Consider the following 23,294-nt stretch of genomic DNA (forward strand, 5'->3'; position numbering starts at 1 on the left):
CAGGAAGTGAAGAAAAGTGCCAAAAAAAGTAATATATTGTGGACCCTCACCACCTATATATACAAAAATGTATTTAGTGTTGAATGTCCCTTTAACACTTCTTATGTATGATCTTTAACCAGGGCCACCCTTTCAATTATACAGACCCTAGAGAAGACCTATTTATGGGGGGCGATCAGACCATTCCCTTTATTCTCCCTCCCCCTGCATGGCCGACTCCTGTCCCAACACTCAGTGTTAAAATATAGGACGTACATTGCCCCTTTTTATACCCTCACCCCTGACATTGCCGGGGTCTCCAAAGCAAGGAGCCCTGGATGGGTGCCTCTATCGCACTGCCCAAAGAGCAGGCTTGTCTTCAACAAAGGATACCATGAGAAAAAAGCAAATAAGAGGATAGAAGTAAATTGGAAAGTTGTTTAAAATTGCAGGCTCAATCTGAATCATAATAGTTTAATTTTGAACTTATTGTCACTTTGATGTATTTGTATTACTGTATTTCAGCAGTAAAATGGTTGAATATGTGACAAAATAGTAAAATGCATAGAGGTTTATGTTGGTTTCACTCACCTTTTTTCTTGTCAGGGCTGTAGCCATCATTGAAAATATCTTCTAAATCATCATCTGAAAGGTCTGAAAGTTTATTGATCATGATTAATTATTAGAATACAGAAGACAGCCTAACCCACACATTTAGGTTCACATATTTTTACTCAATACCCAATGAATAGTTACATTTCTCTAAATGCTGGCAATTGTTAACCTGAGCATGGGAGTGGTTATATGTATGTAACCTTGTTCTACTTGAGATTAAAAGGGCAATGCTGGGTACAACCACAGTAGCATAGCTACTACTAAACAAGCTGTTTTTTCTTCTGTACCTAAATCTTATTTTAAATGTTAAAAAGTTCTGGATAGTGAATGAAGTTCTGTATACTCACAATGGGCGCAGCCATCTTGGAATTTAAGTATTCTTGTACCCTGTAGAAGTAATAGTGCACATGCACAGATCAGTAATATTGTTGCCTTCTTGAACAGTTGTATCATGCCCTTCACTTTAGCTTGCACAATACGGAGTGGAAGTTGTACTCAGTGTCTGCACATCTCTGTGTTATTCCTGAGAGCATTTATACATTTGTTAAGTAACTTAAATGGTGTAAAAAAAACTGGAAAAGATGCAACTCTTCTACTTTCTATTGTGCAAGCTAATTGAAAGTGCAAGGTACAGCTATCACCAAGCTGATAACATCACTGTTAAAGGGCACTGGTACTGTCAGAGTTCATCAATATGTCTACCAATATGGCGCCCCCAGTATAAAGATGCAGAGCTTAATCAACTGGCTTCTGTAATGAGTTTAAATAAGAGAACAGCTTTAAAGAGAGCTTCAGGTACATGAGGAAAATGCAATAGCATGGCGACTAGTAATCTTGCTACTGTAGATGTACCCAGCAATATAATGTTCCTTTAAAGGGACATTATACACTCATTTTTTCTTTGCATAAATATTTTGTAGATGATCTATTTATAAAGCCCATAAAGTTTTTTTTTTACAAAAAATGGATAGTTTTGCTTATTTTTAAATAACATTGCTCTGATTTTCAGACTCCTAACCAAGCCCCAAAGTTTTATGTGAATACCGTCAGCTGCCTTCTCCAGCTTGCTCCTGTTTGTGTAAAGGGTCCTTTCATATGCAAAAGAAGGGGGAGGGGGGGAGGGTTTTATTTCCCACTTGCAGTGGGCTTTCCAACTGCCTTTTCAACAGAGCTAAACTGGAAGCTTCTAAGTAAGTTTTTAAACAGTTTTATACTGGATTTTTATATCAGTATCTGTGCATCTTATTCTTTATAGTAGTGTCTATTACATGCAGTTATATGAAAATGAGTGTATACTGTCCCTTTAATCTGTACTAGAACAACGTTGCATACATGAAATTGTTCCCAAGCTGAGCAGTTTAATGCCTCTTTAATGTGTGATCAAATCATAAGTGAATAAGATAAACATCACTAATATTTACTGCTATAACATAATGCATATAAATCACATCTAATGATTTATTTTCATTATATAATCATACGAAAGAGTTTTACAAAAAGACAGAAGTTTTTATGTTAAACTATTTGAGCAGATAACCTAGAATTAAATAAATGAATTAGTAAACCATACAGTCCTGGGAAAGCAAAGAAAGGAAGTTAGAAGTTGTAGGCGAGTGCACGAGCAAGCTTTCAGATTAATATAGGTACAGAGGTAGACAGTATAAGTTCATGTAAAGACAGCTTAAACATCAATCCCACCATCACTTTTTTTTTTCTTTTTTTTTTAAACATCTAGAGACCAGCATGAAACAGCAAAATTCAAGATGCTCTATTTCTAGCTTGTTCTGTTAAAGGGGCATAAATGTTGCAACATTTTTTAAATGCTTGTATATAACCTTGTGCTTAAGTGCAATGGATTAAACAAACTTCACCATTAAAGTCTATGGGAATCTTTGTAGATAAGTTTTTCTAAAGCAGTGTTCTTCAAACCATAGGTCTGGACCCATTACTGGGTCACAACTTGTGTTTGTGTGTTGTAGGAGAGTGTGTGTGTATTGTAGGACAACGTGCGTGGCATGCTATATAAGAGTGTATGTGTGTGGTGTATGACTGTGCGTGGTGTATGAGAGTGCGCGTGGTGTATGAGAGTGCGCGTGGTGTATGAGAGTGCGCGTGGTGTATGAGAGTGCGCGTGGTGTATGAGAGTGCGCGTGGTGTATGAGAGTGCGCGTGGTGTATGACTGTGTTATTACCATTGACAACACTTTATTCCTGATTATAGTCAAACTTGAAAGTGTGCACACATTTTAGTCACTATCTTGTTATATATTACTTGAGAAATGTTCAGACTAAGCATAAAAATAGGGTTGTGAAGGTATGTGGTATCATTGCACTAGGTCTTGGGAAAAGAAAGTTTGAAGAACACTGCTCTAAAGGATTGAGATCAAGCCCATAGTTATAGTCAGTCCAGAGCAGCAATGAACTGCTGGTAGCTAAGTAAGTACACCTGGTGGGCCAATGACAAGATATATATATATATATATATATATACACAACAAATATGTGTAGCCACCAAACATCAGCTAGCTCCCAGTAGTGCATTGCTGCTGAGGATATGTACACATGCTTTTCAACAAAGGATACCAAGAGAACAAAATACATTTAATAGTAGTGAATTTAAAGGTGTCTTAAAATTACATGTTCTATTTGAATTGTGAAAGTTTGATTGTTTCTTTCACCTGCCTTTAATTTTTTTAAAAAGAAAATACATTTAAATTTTATAAATGTAAATAAAAAAGACAAATGATAATCTAAATAACTACTGTTGCAATTTCCAATTAACTAGTAAAAATATTTAGTCAGCATGGGTTAGATTGCATGTTTAACCTCTCTTCTGCCCATTGACCACCAATGAATGAAAACTACTGTGGAAAGATTTATTATCCCATCAAACAGCACAAATGTGGAATTAGAGAAGAAATATCAAAGTGAAGAAAGATTAGACCAAGGGTATTGAACGTTAGCTCCATTAAAAAGCTGTAAGCAGACAAGGGTCTCCCTTCTAAGATATGAGTAATAGAAAAGATAAAAAATAATTAATCTGGGTTAAAGCAGAGGGAATCTTCTGGAGAACACCACTATATGTTAGATGAAACAGCATAAAGGTGACAGCTTTTGTCACAAAATGGACTTCTTACCAGCTTGTTTACCTCCGGAGGGATCAAGTTTACCTTTATCCTTGGAACCTACAGCCATGAAAATGCCATCTTTATGCTTCTATATTTAAATCAAAACATCCATAAATAACATTGAATATTTTAGTAATATGTGAAAAACTAAGATACCCATTTTACAAAAAAAATAAATGATAGGTTCTAGACATGTGCAATAGTTGTATTCTGTGCACAAGTGCCGAATATGGCTCCGGGCATTGGCTTTTAGCTTTTTTCTGAACCAGATTTCTTTGGATTTGCACAGATCTTTGTGTACTGCACTTTTTCGCAGACCTTGGTGTGTTGCACTGTCAGAAGAAGAAATCTGGCGCCAAAAAAACCCTGAATGCAGTTGTCCGCAGCCGTATTATTCATTCGGTTTTGAAGAGAACGAATGCACGTGTCTAATAGAGCCAAAGAAATATTCAGTCAACAAGTCATTTTCTTAAAAGGGAAATGAAACCCAAAATCTTTTTAATGATTCAAAAAATCCATGCAATTTTAAACAACATTCCAATTTACTACTATTATCAATTTTTCTTCTTTCTCTTGGTATTTTTTGTTAAAAAGCAGGGACACAAGCATAGGAGCCGGCCCATTTCTGGAACACTATATGGCAGCAGTTTTGCAAGAATGTTATCCATTTGCAAGAGCACTATTTCCTGCCATGTAGTGTTCATGATGCCTACCTAGGTATCTCTTCAACGAAGGATATCATGGGAGCGAAACAAATTTGATAATAGAAGTAAATTGAAAACTTTTTTTAAATTATATAATCTGTTTGAATCACGAAACAAAATGTTTGGGTTTCATATCCCTTTAAAAGGGAAGATAAAATCGTTTTTTCATGCTAGTGTGTCCTTTTTGAGATATGTAAATAGAAATAGAAATAAGAATTAAAAAAAAAAAAAGTTAGACGTTGTGATGGAAATTTACTGGTCCCTACCCAGAATCCCTAGCTACAGATACACACCATCACTAAAAAAGTTAAGCTAATTTTCTCCATACATTTCTAGCAGGATTCAGAAGTGTGGTAAGGTATCGTGACACTGAACTGTTACTAAAAATTTGCTGGCCCCCCAAATGATGTTGCTTGAGGCAGAGGCCTAGTTGGTCTTGGTCAAAATATTCCCCTGACTTAATGGATCTTTAAATTATTCAGACAAATGGTTGGTGAGTTCCTACGACATATGCCAAAAAGTTGCAGTTATAGAAGGAGCTCTGGGAATTGGAGCAGCGGGGGAAAAGCTGCTATGGCCCTTTACCTTGTGAGCTGGGCCACTGGATAATGGACTGTACTAATTATTCCTGAATTAATAAAGATGTGAACATTGTTAACAAATAAACATGCAAGTAAACATATTAATGTAAAAGACAAAATACCTCCTCCTCCTCCTCTCCCATCATATTTGCCATCATTTCTTCCATCTAGGGCATCAGATAAGTCAAAATCATTGGGATCTTAGGGGGGGAAAAAAAGAAATTAAGTTAACGGGACATTAAACTTCCAAAAGTTTTTTCATGCAAATTAAAGACCACATCTTAAAACTCTGTATGAAAAATGATTACATTAAAGCTGTGTTTAATTTGATGTATAAGCTAACAGGAAGTCTACGTCTATGTACAGCAACTGAACCCTAGGGGACTGATTGCTCACTGGTTGGTAAGCACAAACCCACTGCTTTATTGGTGGACAGTGTCACACCACACACAGGAATAAAAAATGTTTGTTTTTTCCTCGGTACAGGAACATCTGCTACAAAAAATAAAATAAATAAATAAAATGCAATGCATTGCAAAATACCTCTCAGATGAAGCAAAAATACTTTAATGTTCCTTTAAATGGACACTAAAGTCAAAGTTAAACTTTCATAAATCAGATAGAGCATGTAATTAAAAAGAACAAATACAACATTCTAATTAAATTCCAATATTAAAATTGTGCACTTATCTTTTTATAGGCACACTTTTTGAGGCACCAGTTCCTCCTAAACATGTGCAAAAGTTCACAGTAAATACATTATATTGCGATTGGCTGATGGCTGTCACATGATACAGAGGGCAGGGAAAAGGCAGGAACCTAACATTTGAGAGAAAAAAAAAATCTACTGCTCATTTTAAAATTCAGAGTAAGGGCCCCATGTGGACAAGGTTCCCCACAGCTTTGCACTGAACAGGCAGCGGACAAACAGTGTGCAATGTGGGTGGAATCTGGCTATTGAAAAGCAACTACAGCACACAAAATGTTAATTTGTATTAAAATGTTTAGACTTGACTGATGCTATTCTATAGCAAGAAAATTGTATAGAATTAATATGTAATGTTAATGTTGTCCCTTTAAATCACAATCTTGTATTATTAAACTATCTGCAATATTACCTGGTTTTCTTGCAGGCACTTTTTTTGTTGGTCTGGATGGTTTTGGTGTTGGTTTGCTTGGCGTATCAAAAAAGTCTATGCCACCTGCAAAAAAGAAAACAATGTTCTTTAAAAGGGACATTAAACACTTTGAGATGGTAATATAAAATAATAAATCACATATATATATTAGCAATTAAAAGAGAAAAAAGAAATATCCTTATTCCGGCACTAACTCATGAAACAAAATATAAATTACCCCTGGTGAAATATGTAAGTCACTGATAGACACAGAAGCCAGTGGTCAGCACAAATTAGAAAGTTAACCATTTATTAGAGCAATTCTAATACAGATGTAAATGTGTTAACCCTCCTTGTTGGTTCATAATTCATTTGAACCACTTTAAAGAATAATCTCAAATTAAAGACCAGTCCCTCTGCCCCCTTATCACTGCTGCTTTTAGTTTAGCTTGCTGCATAGGCTGTCTGAGCAATAAATCAGGAGCTGCAGATTGCACAAGCAGCTGAAATTCACACTGCTTGATGAGCTTAACTCTATATGCGCTGCACATAGTTCATAGTTAATGTATAGAACTTATAGAATTAAGCTACTTTAGCTGCCAAATTGTTAATACATGTCAATGAAATTTTTTATCTATGCACAATTCTTTATCAAAATATTGTATTTTAGTTTTTGGGTACACTGTCCCTTTAATTTAATGACTTTACCTTGTTTGAAAATTACATATGCTGCCTTAATTAAAAAGGAATAGATTGTTCTTTGTAGAGTATTAAATAAATCATATAATGGATCTACCACTCTGGTAATATCTTATAGAATTCCCCTGGTAAATCATCAGGACCTGGTACTTTCACAGATGGCATAGTTTTACTAGTACAATTTTCTCTTCTGAATTATCCTTATTTAAAGCCTGTTTTATATTACCTTTCTTCTGAGCAAGATATAGATTTTCATAATACTTAAAATAGATTCAGTATTTGTGAAAGTTTCAATTTACTTTGCTAGTAGAAATATTGTAACTTTTTCCCTGTGTTTTAACCACATAGGCCAAAGTTTACCAGCTTTATTTCCAAATCTATGGAATTTACTGTCTTTTAAAGAAATAGTTTGGCTTTTCTTTCTTTTTTTAAATACTTTATTTATCAGTACCAATTACAGCGACATCATTGTGAGTTACATAACAAAGCTTCTTGCATACAATTTTTGTCATACATTATCACTGCAAGGGCACCATAGTTTTCATTCCCCCCCCCCCCCCCAATCTCCCCCCCCCCCCCCATTACACTACTCATTCTTCTAATACCCACCTCCCCCCTCATTTGGGGAGAACAATAGCCAACAGAACCATTTACTTTTAACTTTTACAACAGCTTTAATTTAACATGAGTCAACTTAGATGTATCTGAAAAGGTGCTTATCTCTCTCCCTCCCTATAGCTTGTCCTTTTCTCATCCCTCCCCCCCCCCCCCCCCCGGGTGCCACTCCAGGGTCCACTGTTTCCCTATTTAACCCATATCAAGTTATGTTGTTGTGTATAGTTTCTAGGTGAATATGTTCCACTTCCCATGTAATTGGGCATTCAGTATGAACTCCGTGTCCTTGAACGGGTAGATAATCTGCTTTTGGTGTGCTAAATCCAGAGTGTTTATAAAGGGTTCCCATTTATTCATAAATTTCTTGGTTCTGCATGTTATGTCTCCCTGCGTATCAAGTTGTTCGCATATCATTTGTTTTCTCACTACTTCTTTAAGCTGTGTTAGGCTTGGCGGTCGCTGCAACATCCATTGCCTCAGAATGAGTTTTCGTGCTTGTAATATCACATTGGATAGGAACTCTGTGTGTTTGCGTGATTTTGTTTGTGGGTGTAGGAAAATCACAAGTTCATCTGACCACTGGACCTTTTCCCTTATACTTTTCTCTACCCATCTCTGTATCATCCCCCAGAATTTTGTTAGTTTTGAGCAATTCCACATCATGTGCAATATGTTTGGGTTTGGGTGCGAGCATCTCGGGCAAATTCCCGATGTGTCTGGCACCCATTTATGGTACATTTTGGGCGTTATGTATGCGTTGTGTACTAGCATGGTGTGGGATTCCCTTATGTCACTCGATAAAGATGCTCTCCTCACTGCCACGAAGCTTTGCTCTATACATTGATCTGAAAGGTTGTGTCCCATCAAAGCTCCCCAGACTGTACTCAGATGTTCAGTATTGGACTTATTTGGTTTGGATTGGAGTATATTATATGTGTGTGAGATGGATGTCATCCCTCCCTTTGTCAGTCTTAAGAGTTTGTAAATAACACAGTCAGGCTCTAACATGTTCCCGGATCTTAGGAGGTCTTGTACATAATGTTTTGCCTGTAGGTAAGCGAAATGTGTGAGTTGGGCAATCCATAATCTCCCCTCAAGTCTACAAAAGGTCGGACAGTGGTCCCGTCATCTGACAGTAGTTGCTTTAGAGTTTTGACCCCCCTTTCCTCCCATTGCTTGAATGGTTTTGTGGTGAAGCCTGCCGGAAAGTCTGGATTCCCCCCCAGTGGTAAGTACACCATGTGATTATGAGAGACCCCAAGAGCTCTACACAATTTCCACCACGCCTCAATGGGGTGACGGAGAAGACCTACCCTCCCCAGAATGGGATCTAGCTGAGTGTGATTCATGTGTGGTAGCATTTTTAGTGACCATGGTTTGATGATCTCTGATTCCAGTGAATGATTAGTGAAGCGCCCCCCCCCCCCCCCGTCTACCAGCCAGTCCATGACGTATTTTGTCAAAGCTGCCCAGTTGTAGTGCTCGATGTTTGGAAGACCCATACCACCCTGCTCTGGCTGACATGTCAATTTCTGGTAACGGATTCTGTGTTTTTTCCCTCTCCAAAGGAAGTGTAGGATGTCTCTATTTAGGGCCCCTAAGTCCTTCTTGTGTAATAGTTCGGGGAGCATCTGTAGGTTATAAAGGAGCTTGGGGAATAGGATCATTTTAATGAGCCCCACTCTCCCCGACAGCCTCAATGGAAGGGGGGTCCAGCTCAGTAGCATTTGTTGTAGCAATTTATAGAATTCACCTGGCAATCCGTCTGGTCCCGGAGTTTTTTCTAAGGGAAGTGATTTAATGGCCTTATTCATTTCCAAAGGCTGGATTGGGGCATTGAGTGTCTGTACCTGGTCTTCGTCTAGTTGCGGTAGTGTTAGGTCCCTCCAAAACTGTTCTTTTTTTTCTGGGTCAATGTCTTGGGAGTCATATAAGTTTGAGTAGTAAGAAGTAAATGCCTGTTGTTTATCAGGGTCGCGAGTGAGAGTAGTGTCCCCATCTTTGATTGCTATGATGGTGTTTGGTTTTCTATCTAACCTCGTGAGTCTTGCTAGCAATTTCCCAGTGCGGTTTCCATATTGATAGTATCTGGCTTGTGAGCGATTCTGAGCAGCAGTCGTTGTCTGAATGAGGTATGTGTCCCTAAGGCCTTTAACTTCCCTGTATGTAAGTCTGTGCTGTTCAGTGGGGTTGCGCAAGTACTTATTCCTAGCATTAAGCAGCTGGCGCAGAAGTAGTTCTCCCCTCATTCTACGTGTTTTTTCAACCTTGGCAGCTTATGCTGTCACCACCCCCCTCAGCACCGCCTTTGCTGATTCCCAGAAAAGTGAGATATCATTTAGATGTTGGGTATTTAAATCCTTGTAAGCTAGCCAGTCTCCAATCAAGAATTTGCGCAAGTTTAGGTCATGATATAAGTGTGTTGGGAATCTCCATCTGTGTGCTCTTTTATGTGGTACCTCTGTGTCTATGTTCAATGAGACTGGTGCGTGGTCGAAAATTGTTATAGGATCAATCTTAATGTCTACAATACGAGGGCAAAGGGAGCTGGCAACCAGAAAGTAATCTATTCGAGACATAGTCGTCTTTGCTGGGTGCAGACAGGTGTAGTCCCAAGCCTCTGGGTTCCTGTCTGTCCAGACATCCGAGAGGGCTAGGTTGTCCCTAAAATTTAGCAAGATACGGGTTTCTCTCTTCGAGCTCTTCCATATTATTTTCTGTTGTGAGGTGATAGTTGGGTTGCGGAACCTGTCTGCTGGTGTGTGTGGTGCTATATTGAAGTCCCCCCACCACCACCAGTGGAAGGTCTGAGAACTGAATGAGTCTGGTCTGTAGTTGAGTCATAAATTCTTTCTTTTCAGTGTGCAGGCCATACACCCTGCAGAGTACCATGTGCATTGCCCCTATTTTTAATTTGACTATCAGATATCTTCCCTCTGTGTCTGTTGTAGTTTGTATGACCGTGTAGCTTAAACCTTTGCGGAAGAGTATCGCCACCCCCCTCGCTCTTTTACCCTCATATGGGGTATTCAGTACCTCGCCTACCCAACCCTGTTTGAGTTTTTGATGTTCTTTCTGTGAGAGGTGTGTCTCTTCTAGTATAGCTATATCAGTCTTTATGGTATTCAGCTGTCTGAGTATCGCTTTTCTCTTTATTGGGGATGTGATCCCTCCTACATTCCATGTGGTTATCTTCATTTTGTGCTCAGATATATGTCTGTTAGGTGTGTCAGGTTACAGTGTCTAGGGCCCAGATATCTGTTGTGAGGCAAGAATGTTGCAAAGTGTGTGTGGGCAGTTAGTACTCACTGTAATGTGGATCAGGGCAGCTTCTTCTCCCTTCCCCCCAGAGTGGCACCCAGACTTAAGACAATCAGCTCTCTCCTCCTTCCTTAAAGTACAAATGGTTAGTACTAGCAACAAACATTGTAAACAAACATAAGGAATAGACAACAAGAATCAACAAAAAATCGTTACCCCCTCCCCTAACAAACCCAATTCGTCAACACTGAACTAATGTTCTAGTCCAGCAATATCAGGAGGGGTCTCCCCCCCCCCTCACTTTGCAAGGATACATTTCTTGAGTGCTGTAACTTTACCAGTCCTTTGTGATTGACAGTCTTCTGTCAATGCAGCCAATAGCTCAGATTCTAAGCAGCAGAGTCGTCTTCATTTTCACTTTGCTGTTCTTCACTCTCCCTTTGTAGGTGAAGCTTCAGCAAATTGGGAGAGTCAAAGAACAAAGGACCCCTCGCAGTTTGGAGTCTCAATCTTGCTGGAAATAACAGGGCTGCCGTTCTACCTTGTTCTAGTAATTGTTTGCAATATGGTGAAAATTCTCGTCTTCTGGCAGCCACTGCCGCAGAATAGTCCTGGAACAGGTATATCCGTTTTCCATTGTATTCCAGTGTAGGGGCCCTTCGGTATGCTTGCAAGATAGATACTTTGTCTTTAAAATTAAGGTATTTCACCATGACTTGGCGTGGTGGTTGGTTTTTCTCGTTCTGCTTTCTCTGGTCACCCACTCTGTGCGCCCTTTCCACTATGTACGGTAGAGACTCTTTAGGAATGTTGAGCAAACCCGGCAGGGTACTTTCTACAAACTCTACTAGTTGTGATCCTGGGAGTGACTCCGCTATGCCCACTATCCTCAGGTTGTTTCAACGCGATCTGTTTTCCAGATTGTCAATTTTGGCCCACAGCCACTCATTCTGCTGTTGTAAGGTGTGGACATGGGCTTCAGTTTCTCTATGTCGATTTTCCCCATCTGCAATTTTCTGCTCTGCCTGCGTCAGCCTACCATTAAAGGTCTTCACTTCTGCTGTCAGAGAGTCCATGCCAGTTTGAAGCTGGTCAACCTTTGGCAAGAAGAGCGCTGAAATCTGAGAAACAATTGGATGAGTGTCCATGTGGCTGGCATGTGCCATGTCCTCTGCTTGTCCTAGGGCTTGTTGGTGCTCAACTTGATGTTTTTTCTTGTCTGCATTCTTCAATCTGTTTGTCATTGTGTCTGTTTTTTAGAGTATGAATCGTAGTACTTTTGCCTACAGTTCCAAGAGTCCCACAGTTGCTATCTCAACTGCGAGCATTAAAGACAGGGTAGTAAATAGGATCTAGAGAAATAATGGAGCAGTGGCAGTCAGGCCTGAGTTTGTCTGGACTTTCAAGTTGGTCAGTAATGTTTAATTAGCGGTTGGTGAGTGAGGGGGTGGAAGCCATTGTGTCTTAGCCGTGCATGATGGTACACGCAGCGGTACACCTCTTTATTAAGCTGTTACTTAATTAAGCAGAGCACCGGTAAGGATTATGTGAGCGCCCCTTCAGATGAGGTGAGGTCGGGCTAGTTGTAGTATTCACCAGTGAGTTTAAGGCTTTGCTACAGGGATCTTGTGCTGCAACTTTGTGTTTACATGTCTTGAGGCTTTTGAATGACCAGAAAGGGGGGAGTCTGTACCTGTTAGTCAAATTTTTCTGCGGCTTAGAGTGTGGGTAATAGCCGGTTTCTTGCTTAAAATGTCCCTTTAACTGCTTCTTACACTTCTTTTCCCAGTTGGTGCTGTGTAACAGCAATTCCGCTCTGCACCTGCCCCGATGTCTTTGGGCCAAAAAGTGATTATTAATGGTTAAATCTGTTGCTTATGCCTAGTGTCTCTATCTGAGTGTCCCTTGTAGTAAAGGTTCCAGGTATGAGAGCAGGGGATTTAATCTTGGGCCTGTTGTGCTATTTCAGCTTCCCAGTTACTTCTGTCTTTTTTTTTTTATATCTGCCTTCTGAGCTGTTAGCGATTGTGTAGCCAATTTAGACTGTTATTGTGTGTTCAGCCCTTGGGCCTTAACTTGTGTGCTAATCGTGCTGGGATGTGTATTATTAATTGGTGCGTCACACACTTTCACTTTCCCCTCTGGTTGATAGAAAATGGCGCTTAACCGCCAAAACTTGAACTCACCCCTTGACCGGGTCGGTATCTCCTCAGCTGTCCCCAAACACCTAGTGTTTGTGGATCTGTAGCTGTCCTCCGCTATGTGCCTGGGCTTTTGCTATATCGCTGCTATGTCCGCAGCTTAGCCCCTCCGCTCTGCTCCTTTCAAATGCCCCTTCTCGGTGGGGGAGTCAGATGTCAGACTCCTTGCCTTTGTCACTCCGGGTAGGGGAACGAATCTCCTGCCAAGGATTGTGGCTTTACCGGGCTTTTTGGGTATGTTTCAGCAGCCAGCAGCTGTTAAGAGACCGGAGCTCCTCTCCCCTGCTTCCACTCACTACGCCCGCCCACCGGAAGTCTCGGCTTTTCTGTTTAGATGTATTTTTATTGTATATGTATCAATTCTGACAATATTCAGAGTAAGTTATCAATATATTGTTAAAGATTTTTTTCTTTAGCTTGTTTAAAAGGACAGTCTACCTGAAAAAGTGTTTATTGTTTAAAAAGAGAGACATAATTCCTTTATTACCCATTACCCAGTTTTGCATAGCTAACATGTTATATTCATATACTTTTTACCTCTGATTACCTTGTATCTAAGCCTCTGCAGACTGCCCCTTATCTCAGAGCTATTTACAAACTTGCATTTTAGCCTATTAGTGCTGCTTCATAAATAAATCAGGAGTGAGCACAATGTTATGGCACACATGAACTAGAACTGTCTAACTATACAAAGCTGAGAAAATGCACTGAGATAAGAGACGGCCTGGAGGGGCTTAGAAACAGTCAGACATTTAGAGGTTTAAAGGTTATAAAGTATATTATTAAAACAAATGTTGGTTGTGCAAAGCTGGGGAATGGATAGTAAAGGCGTTATATATCTTTTTAAATAACAAATTCAAGTAGACTGTTCCTTTAAATATCTGAAAACAACTTTAGCAGTCTGTTGTTTTCCTTATGTAAGATACTATCTTGTCTAAAGTCTTCAATATATTTATTAAAAGGCATAGTTTTCATACAAAGTGGCTGATTTATCATATGTTGGGTGGACATGAACTGCTTGTGCAATGCCGCCCCCTGCAGATTCGCAGCCGCTAGCACGGGTGTCAATCAACCCAGATCGTATTCGATCGGGCCGATTGCTGTTCGCAGCCTCAGAGGTGGCGGACGAGTTAAAGAGCAGCGGTCTTAAGACCGCTGCTTCTTAACTCCTGTTTCCAGCGAGCCTGAAGGATCGCACGGAAACAGCTGCATTGGGGCTGATTGACCGCTTGGTAAATCGGCCCCAATATGTTAAAAAGGTAAATTTATTCCAACTATAATTCTGTTCCTATGTTTAACCAAATAGGAGCATGATCAGTAGATAAATTCAAAAATCTTAATATCTTATACAAAACATTAAAAATACAGAGATTAGAAAAAGATCTTTTCTTGATAACCTAATATGTGAGTTAGAATTGCATGTAAAGTTGGACTCCTCTAGAAATTTTGCTCCTCCTTATATATCAACAATAGCTAATACATTTTCCTATATTGGGCTTAACTCAATGTATTAGGGGACAGCCTGCTATTTAAATAGGAGTTTGGGGCTATATTGAAGTCATCTTATAAAATTATATTGGCATTTAAATATGGTATATATTATCTAAATTAATCCAGAACTTTTATCCTGTTTATTTGGCCCATAAATATTACAGATCATGTATGCTACATTTTTAAAGGTTAACCCATAAGAAAATACCTAGAATCTTTTTCCCCCCCAGTTATTACCCTATCCACTTTATATTAGTTATTTGTGTTAAACAAGATCTCTACTCCTCTAGTGTACCTAGTGAAAGATGAATAAAATACATCTTGAACACAATGTGTTTTCAAACTCTTGTGCTTAATAAGTGTGTTTCTTGTAAACATATAATGCAGCAAGGTGGAAGCCGCCAAACAAGTCAACTCTCTGGTATTGCCTTCCACTACAGATCTCTAAAAGGAGGACTGTACCAGCTGTTCCCATGAACTAACTTGGATGCCTCCGAATGTAATGATGTGATCGAAAGGAGAGGTATGATGTAATCCAAATAGGGTGAACTAACTACAGCATTATACTAAGGGCCGAATGATCTAAAGGTTTCTGAGCTGGCAAGATGATTACAGAATTGCTCACCAGTACTTCTATTTCCTTGGATTATCTAAAGCCACTTTTGCACCCTGAATAAAGAATCTCGCTAAGGGGCGTATACTGCATTTTCATATGGGAAGGAGATGCATACATTACAAAAGTGCACAATAAAATACATATTTAAAAAATATTACAAAACGAATAATTTAACCATCCACACAAATATTTTTATTAAGGTGTATCAAAAATCGTAACAAATTTGTATTTTATCAAAACGTAAAATTTGTATGGAAATGAAACAGGAATACATTGTATTAAATACGCACAGCATAAAACGTAATTTGAAGTACACTGGATGTGCAAAAATCTTAGGCTTTGTATTTTGTACTCAAGTACAAATTTCTAATAGTTTTTTCCTAAAATGAGCTGAAAAACAAAATGTATGCTTACCTGATAAATTTATTTCTCTTGTGGTGTATCCAGTCCACGGATCATCCATTACTTGTGGGATATTCTCCTTCCCAACAGGAAGCTGCAAGAGGATCACCCACAGCAGAGCTGTCTATATAGCTCCTCCCCTAACTGCCACCTCCAGTCATTCGACCGAAGACAAGCAAGAAAAAGGAGAAACTATAGGGTGCAGTGGTGACTGTAGTTTAAAAATAAGTAAAAAACACCTGCCTTAAAATAACAGGGCGGGCCGTGGACTGGATACACCACAAGAGAAATAAATTTATCAGGTAAGCATAAATTTTGTTTTCTCTTGTAAGGTGTATCCAGTCCACGGATCATCCATTACTTGTGGGATACCAATACCAAAGCTATAGGACACGGATGAAGGGAGGGACAAGGCAGGCGATTAAACGGAAGGCACCACTGCCTGTAAGACCTTTCTCCCAAAAATAGCCTCCAAAGAAGCAAAAGTATCAAATTTGTAGAATTTTGAAAAAGTATGAACCGAAGACCAAGTCGCCGCCTTACAAATCTGTTCAACAGAAGCCTCATTCTTAAAAGCCCATGTGGAAGCTACCGCTCTAGTAGAATGAGCTGTAATCCTTTCAGGAGGCTGCTGGCCAGCAGTCTCATAAGCTAAGCGGATTATACTTCTTAGCCAAAAAGAAAGAGAAGTTGCCAAAGCCTTTTGGCCTCTCCTCTGTCCAGAGTAGACAACAAACAATGCAGATGTTTGACGAAAATCTTTAGTAGCTTGTAAATAAAACTTTAAAGCACCAACCATGTCAAGATTGTGTAATAGACGTTCCTTCTTTGAAGAAGGATTAGGACACAGTGACTGAACAACAATCTCCTGATTGATATTCTTATTAGATACCACCTTAGGTAGAAAACCAGGTTTGGTACGTAACACTACCTTATCTGCATGGAAAACGAGATAAGGGGAATCACATTGTAAAGCAGATAACTCTGAAACTCTTCGAGCCGAGGAGATAGCTACTAAAAACAGAACTTTCCAAGATAAGAGCTTAATATCTATGGAATGCAAAGGTTCAAACGGAACCCCTTGAAGAACTTTAAGAACTAAATTTAAACTCCATGGCGGAGCAACAGGTTTAAACACAGGCTTGATTCTAACAAAAGCCTGACAGAATGCCTGAACATCTGGAACCTCAGCCAGACGTTTGTGCAAAAGAATAGACAGAGCAGAAATCTGTCCCTTTAAGGAACTAGCTGACAAACCCTTCTCCAATCCTTCTTGGAGAAAGGATAATATCCTAGGAATCCTGACTTTACTCCATGAGTAACCCTTGGATTCAGACCAATGAAAATATTTACACCATATCTTATGATAGATTTTCCTAGTGACAGGCTTTCGCGCCTGTATTAAGGTATCAATGACCAACTCGGAGAAACCACGCTTTGATAAAATCAAGCGTTCAATCTCCAAGCAGTCAGACGCAGAGAAATTAGATTTGGATGGTTGAAAGGACCCTGAAGTAGAAGATCCTGTCTCAGCGGCAGAGTCCATGGTGGAAAGGATGACATGTCCACCAGATCTGCATAACAAGTCCTGCGTGGTCACGCAGGTGCTATCAAAATCAGCGAAGCTCTCTCCTGCTTGATCTTGGCAATCAGACGAGGGAGCAGAGGAAACGATGAAAACACATAAGCCAGGTTGAAGAACCAAGGCGCTGCTAGAGCATCTATCAGTGCTGCCTTGGGATCCCTGGACCTGGATCCATAACATGGAAGCTTGGCATTCTGACGAGACGCCATGAGATCCAGTTCTGGTTTGCCCCAAAGTTGAATCAACTGCGCAAACACCTCCGGATGGAGTTCCCACTCCCCCGGATGAAAAGTCTGTCGACTTAGAAAATCCGCCTCCCAGTTCTCTACTCCTGGGATATGGATAGCTGATAGAAGGCAAGAGTGAACATCTGCCCATAGAATTATTTTTGAAACCTCCAACATTGCTAGGGAACTCCTTGTTCCCCCTTGATGGTTGATGTAGGCTACAGTCGTGATATTGTCCAACTGAAATCTGATGAACCTGACCGCAGCAAGCTGAGGCCAAGCCTGAAGAGCATTGAATATCGCTCTTAGTTCCAGAATGTTTATCGGAAGAAGTGCCTCCTCCTGAGTCCATGAGCCCTGAGCCTTCAGGGAGTTCCAGACTGCACCCCAGCCCAAAAGGCTGGCATCTGTCGTTACTATTGTCCAATCTGGCCTGCGGAAGGTCATACCCTTGGACAGATTGACCCGAGATAGCCACCAGAGAAGAGAATCCCTGGTCTCTTGATCCAGATTTAGTAGAGGGAACAAATCTGTGTAATCCCCATTCCACTGATTGAGCATGCAGAGTTGCAGTGGTCTGAGATGTAGGCGGGCAAACGGCACTATGTCCATTGCCGCTACCATTAAGCCGATTACTTCCATACACTGAGCCACTGAAGGGCGAGAAGTAGAATAAAGAACACGGCAGGAATTTAGAAGTTTTGACAACCTGGCCTCTGTCAGATAAATCTTCATTTCTACAGAATCTATTAGAGCTCCTAGGAAGGAAACCCTTGTGAGAGGGGATAGAGAACTCTTTTCTTCGTTCACTTTCCACCCATGAGACCTCAGGAATGCCAGAACAATGTCCGGATGGGACCTGGCGATGAGACCTCAGGAATGCCAGAACAATGTCCGGATGGGACCTGGCGATTTGAAAATTCGACGCCTGTATCAGAATGTCGTCTAGGTAAGGGGCTACTGCTATACCCCGCGGCTTTAGGACCGCCAGGAGTGACCCCAGAACCTTCGTAAAGATTCTTGGTGCCGTAGCTAACCCAAAGGGAAGAGCCACAAACTGTTAATGCCTGTCTAGGAAGGCGAACCTGAGAAACCGATGATGATCTCTGTGTATCGGAATGTGAAGATAAGCATCCTTTAAGTCCATGGTAGTCATATATTGACCATCCTGGATCATAGGTAGGATGGTTCGAATAGTCTCCATCTTGAAGGATGGGACCCTGAGAAATTTGTTTAGGATCTTGAGATCTAAAATTGGTCTGAAGGTTCCCTCTTTCTTGGGAACTACAGATTTGAATAGAAGCCTTGCCCCTGTTCCTCCTTTGGAACTGGGTGGATCACTCCCATAACTAGGAGGTCTTGAACACAATGTAAGAATGCCTCTCTCTTTATCTGGTTTGCAGATAATTGTGAGAGATGAAATCTTCCTTTTGGGGAAAAAGCCTTGAAGTCCAGAAGATATCCCTGGGACACAATTTCCAACGCCCAGGGATCCTGGACATCTCTTGCCCAAGCCTGGGCGAAGAGAGAAAGTCTGCCCCTACTAGATCCGTTACCGGATCGGGGGCTGATCTTTCATGCTGTCTTAGAGGCAGCAGCAGTTTTTTTGGCCTGCTTTCCTTTGTTCCAAGCCTGGTTAGGTCTCCAGACCGGCTTGGACTGGGCAAAATGTCCCTCTTGTTTTGTATTAGAGGAAGTTGAAGCTGCGCCACTCTTGAAGTTTCGAAAGGCACGAAAATTAGTCTGTTTGGTCCTTAATTTGTTGGACCTACCCTGAGGAAGGGCGTGACCTTTTCCTCCAGTAATATCAGAAATGATCTCCTTCAGTCCAGGCCCGAATAGGGTCTGCCCCTTGAAGGGAATGTTGAGAAGCTTAGACTTTGAAGTAACGTCAGCTGACCAGGATTTAAGCCATAATGCCCTACGCACCTGAATAGCAAAACATGAGTTCTTAGCCGTTAGTTTGGTTAAATGAACAATGGCGTCAGAAACAAATGAATTGGCTAGCTTAAGAGCTTTAAGCTTGTCAAGGATATCATCCAATGGGGTTTCTACCTGTAGAGCCTCTTCTAGAGACTCAAACCAGAAGGCCGCAGCAGCAGTGACAGGGGCAATGCATGCAAGGGGCTGGAGAATAAAACCTTGTTGAATAAACATTTTCTTTAGGTAACCCTCTAATTTTTTATCCATTGGATCTAGAAAAGCACAACTGTCCTCTACGGGGATAGTTGTATGCTTAGCTAGGGTAGAGACTGCTCCCTCCACCTTAGGGACCGTTTGCCACAAGTCCCGTGTAGCGGCATCTATGGGAAACATCTTTTTAAAAACAGGAGGGGGAGAGAACGGTACACCTGGTCTATCCCATTCCTTAGTAATAATTTCTGAAAACCTTTTAGGTATTGGAAAAACATCAGTGTAAACAGGCACTGCATAGTATTTATCCAATCTACACAATTTCTCTGTGACTATAATGGCGTCTCAGTCATCCAGAGTTGCTAAAACCTCCCTGAGCAACACGCGGAGGTGTTCAAGCTTAAATTTAAATGTAGACATATCAGAATCAGGTTGAAGTGTCTTCCCTGAGTCAGAAAAATCACCCACAGATAGAAGCTCTCCTGCCTCAGCTTCTGCACATTGTGAGGGTATATTAGACATAGCTACTAAAGCGTCAGAGAGCTCTGTATTTTTCTTAGCCCCAGAGCTGTCTCGCTTTCCTTGTAACCCTGGCAGTTTGGACAATACCGCTGTAAGGGTATGATCCATAACTGCTGCCATGTCTTGTAAGGTAAACGCTATGGGCGCGCTAGATGTACTTGTTGTCCCTTGAGTGGGAGTTATAGGTTCTGACACGTGGGGAGAGTTAGTCGGCATAACTTCCCCCTTCTCAATTTCCTCTGGTGATAAATCTTTTAAAGCCAGAATATGGTCTTTATAACTTATAGTAAGATCAGTGCATTTGGTACACATTCTAAGAGGGGGTTCCACAATGGCTTCTAAACATAATGAACAAGGAGTTTCCTCTATGTCAGACATGTTTAACAGACAGTAATGAGACCAGCAAGCTTTGAAAACACTTTAATTAATGTGAAAAAGCAGAATATAAAAAACGGTACTGTGCCTTTAAGGGAAAGAAACAAACACAAAAACTGCAAAACAGTGAAAAAAGCTGTTAACTCTATGAAATTTTTACAGTGTATATACGGTACTAGACTAAAATAGCATTGCACCCACTTGCAAATGGATGATTAACCCCTCAGGCTCAAAAACGAAGCAAAAAACGGTAAAACCGTTATAACAGTCACAAGCAAACTGCCACAGCTCTACTGTGGCTCCTACCTTCCCATAAAATGACTTTTGTAGTCACAAAAACCCTTTACAGAGGTCCAATGTCAGGCAGGGGACTCCTTCAGGGAAGCTGGATGTCTCAGAATGTAAAAATAACTGCGCAAATAGAGCGCAAAAATAGGCCCCTCCCACCATGCACTCAAAGTCAGAGGGCCTTAAAAACTACTCCTAAGAGTAAAATAACAGCCATGTGGAAAACTAGGCCCCCAAATAAATATTTATCACCCTTAGTAAAAAAACGTTCTTATAAATCTTGTAAACGTTTAACATACTAAGCCATAAGAGCAAGTAACATGAATATTACCCTTTACTGCAAGCATGATGCCAGTCGTTTATTAAATCACTGCAATCAGGCTTACCTTAAATATATCAGGCACTGTCAGCATTTTCTAGACTTCTTATCATCTCTCTAGAAAAAATATACTGAACATTCCTCAGGGCAGTTAATTCTGCCAGCCGTTCCCCCAGCTGAAGTTTTTCCATACTCTTCAGTTATGTGTGAGAACAGCAGTGGACCTTAGTTACAACCTGCTAAGATCATTAAAAACCTCAGGCAAAACTCTTCTTCTAATTTCTGCCTGAGGTAAAAACAGTACAACGCTGGTACCATTTAAAAATAACAAACTTTTGATTGAAGATAAACTACACTAAATCACCACATATCTCTAGCTACTTCCCTTGTCGAGAGCTGCAAGAGAATGACTGAAGGTGGCAGTTAGGGGAGGAGCTATATAGACAGCTCTGCTGTGGGTAATCCTCTTGCAGCTTCCTGTTGGGAAGGAGAATATCCCACAAGTAATGGATGATCCGTGGACTGGATACACCTTACAAGAGAAATGGGTGTTCCATGGGCCTATATGAAATGTTTTTTAATCTAAGCGTAAGATTTTCACACTACAGATCTCAGTATTTCTCACAACTATAAGGTGGTGAGATTTTCTCAAAACACTCAAAATACTTATAACCTTAATAGACAAACACATGCATAAGAAAATATAGGTGAATGTAAGATGCTATACGAAGAAAGAAGCCAAATGTGATTTATATTGGCTGCAGGATTTCATTTTTAAAGTGCGTCCCCTGCTCATTTTGCTCCACAGTGCGACGTGTCCCTTTCCAGCGAGCTCCATTACTTTCAATAAGAGACATCTCGCCACTCGCAGGAACTGCCCCTATTTTTAAAATAAGTACACCAGCACAGTCCCTGCGAGGGCAGCTGCTAAGTGTTACTGCCCAATACACCACCTTGTAAAATCCCTACCTTCCCCTCAAATTCAATGTAGTTCACCAGGGTTTGATTGCTTGAAAGATCAAACCATAAAGACCATTTCATAATTTTAAACGGTCATAGAAGGAAGCCAATAGGTATAGTATTGTTTAAATAGCAGCTCTTTACTTTAAGGTATTCTAAGTAAAATCATTACCTTAGGTTTCACATTGTCTCAGGCTATGCTATTCTCCCACAGGGAGTGTCCCAAATGCAGAGGAGAAGGAAGAGAGATCCAACTGTATTCCAGCCTCCAAGTTGTGCTTACCCTTCGTGTTAAGCTCATTGTGATTCCTTGATGCGTCAGTGTGGTGTTCACCTAGATGCCACTCTTGTGGATGAAGCCGTGTGCTTCTTTAGGCTGCAGCTTGATTCCCCAATGGTCCAAGTGCACTTACATACTAACTCAGCCATTCTTATGGTAAACACCCACTAACGGAAGAGGTATGAGACCCCTTATTTAATTGAAAACATAATTTATGTAAGAACTTACCTGATAAATTCATTTCTTTCATATTAGCAAGAGTCCATGAGCTAGTGACGTATGGGATATACATTCCTACCAGGAGGGGCAAAGTTTCCCAAACCTTAAAATGCCTATAAATACACCCCTCACCACACCCACAATTCAGTTTAACGAATAGCCAAGAAGTGGGGTGATAAGAAAAAAGTGCGAAAGCATATAAAATAAGGAATTGGAATAATTGTGCTTTATACAAAAAAATCATAACCACCACAAAAAAGGGCGGGCCTCATGGACTCTTGCTAATATGAAAGAAATGAATTTATCAGGTAAGTTCTTACATAAATTATGTTTTCTTTCATGTAATTAGCAAGAGTCCATGAGCTAGTGACGTATGGGATAATGACTACCCAAGATGTGGATCTTTCCACGCAAGAGTCACTAGAGAGGGAGGGATAAAATAAAGACAGCCAATTCCTGCTGAAAATAATCCACACGCAAAATAAAGTTTAATGAAAACATAAGCAGAAGATTCAAACTGAAACCACTGCCTGAAGTACTTTTCTACCAAAAACTGCTTCAGAAAAAGAAAACACATCAAAATGGTAGAATTTAGTAAAAGTATGCAAAGAAGACCAAGTTGCTGCTTTGCAAATCTGATCAACCGAAGCTTCATTCCTAAACGCCCAGGAAGTAGAAACTGACCTAGTAGAATGAGCTGTAATCCTTCGAGGTGGAGTTTTACCCGACTCGACATAGGCATGATGAAATAAAGATTTCAACCAAGATGCCAAAGAAATGGCAGAAGCTTTCTGGCCTTTTCTAGAACCGGAAAAGATGACAAATAGACTAGAAGTCTTTCGGAAAGACTTAGTAGCTTCAACATAATAATACAAAGCTCTAACAGCATCCAAAGAATGCAATGATTTCTCCTTAGAATTCATAGGATTAGGACATAATGAAGGAACCACAATTTCTCTACTAATGTTGTTAGAAT

At 40.3% G+C, this 23,294-nt stretch overlaps 1 protein-coding gene across 2 annotated transcripts in view; it reads right to left on the reverse strand.

Moving 5' to 3' along the window:
- The window catches only part of CD99L2 (CD99 molecule like 2), a 294,098-nt gene that overhangs the window by 96,730 nt on the left and 174,074 nt on the right, over positions 1 to 23,294 (reverse strand). The window contains exons 5-8 of one of the 2 annotated variants that reach the window (XM_053699157.1): positions 6,126 to 6,209; positions 5,130 to 5,207; positions 3,732 to 3,779; positions 571 to 633 (exon numbers count right to left, since the gene is read on the reverse strand). In XM_053699157.1, coding sequence (XP_053555132.1) covers positions 571 to 633; positions 3,732 to 3,779; positions 5,130 to 5,207; positions 6,126 to 6,209 — 273 coding nt within the window. The remainder of the gene's footprint in view (positions 1 to 570; positions 634 to 3,731; positions 3,780 to 5,129; positions 5,208 to 6,125; positions 6,210 to 23,294) is intronic. The other variant, XM_053699159.1, reaches the window with a different exon arrangement.

This window comes from Bombina bombina, chromosome 1, assembly GCF_027579735.1.
Source record: "Bombina bombina isolate aBomBom1 chromosome 1, aBomBom1.pri, whole genome shotgun sequence".
Taxonomy (NCBI): domain Eukaryota; kingdom Metazoa; phylum Chordata; class Amphibia; order Anura; family Bombinatoridae; genus Bombina; species Bombina bombina.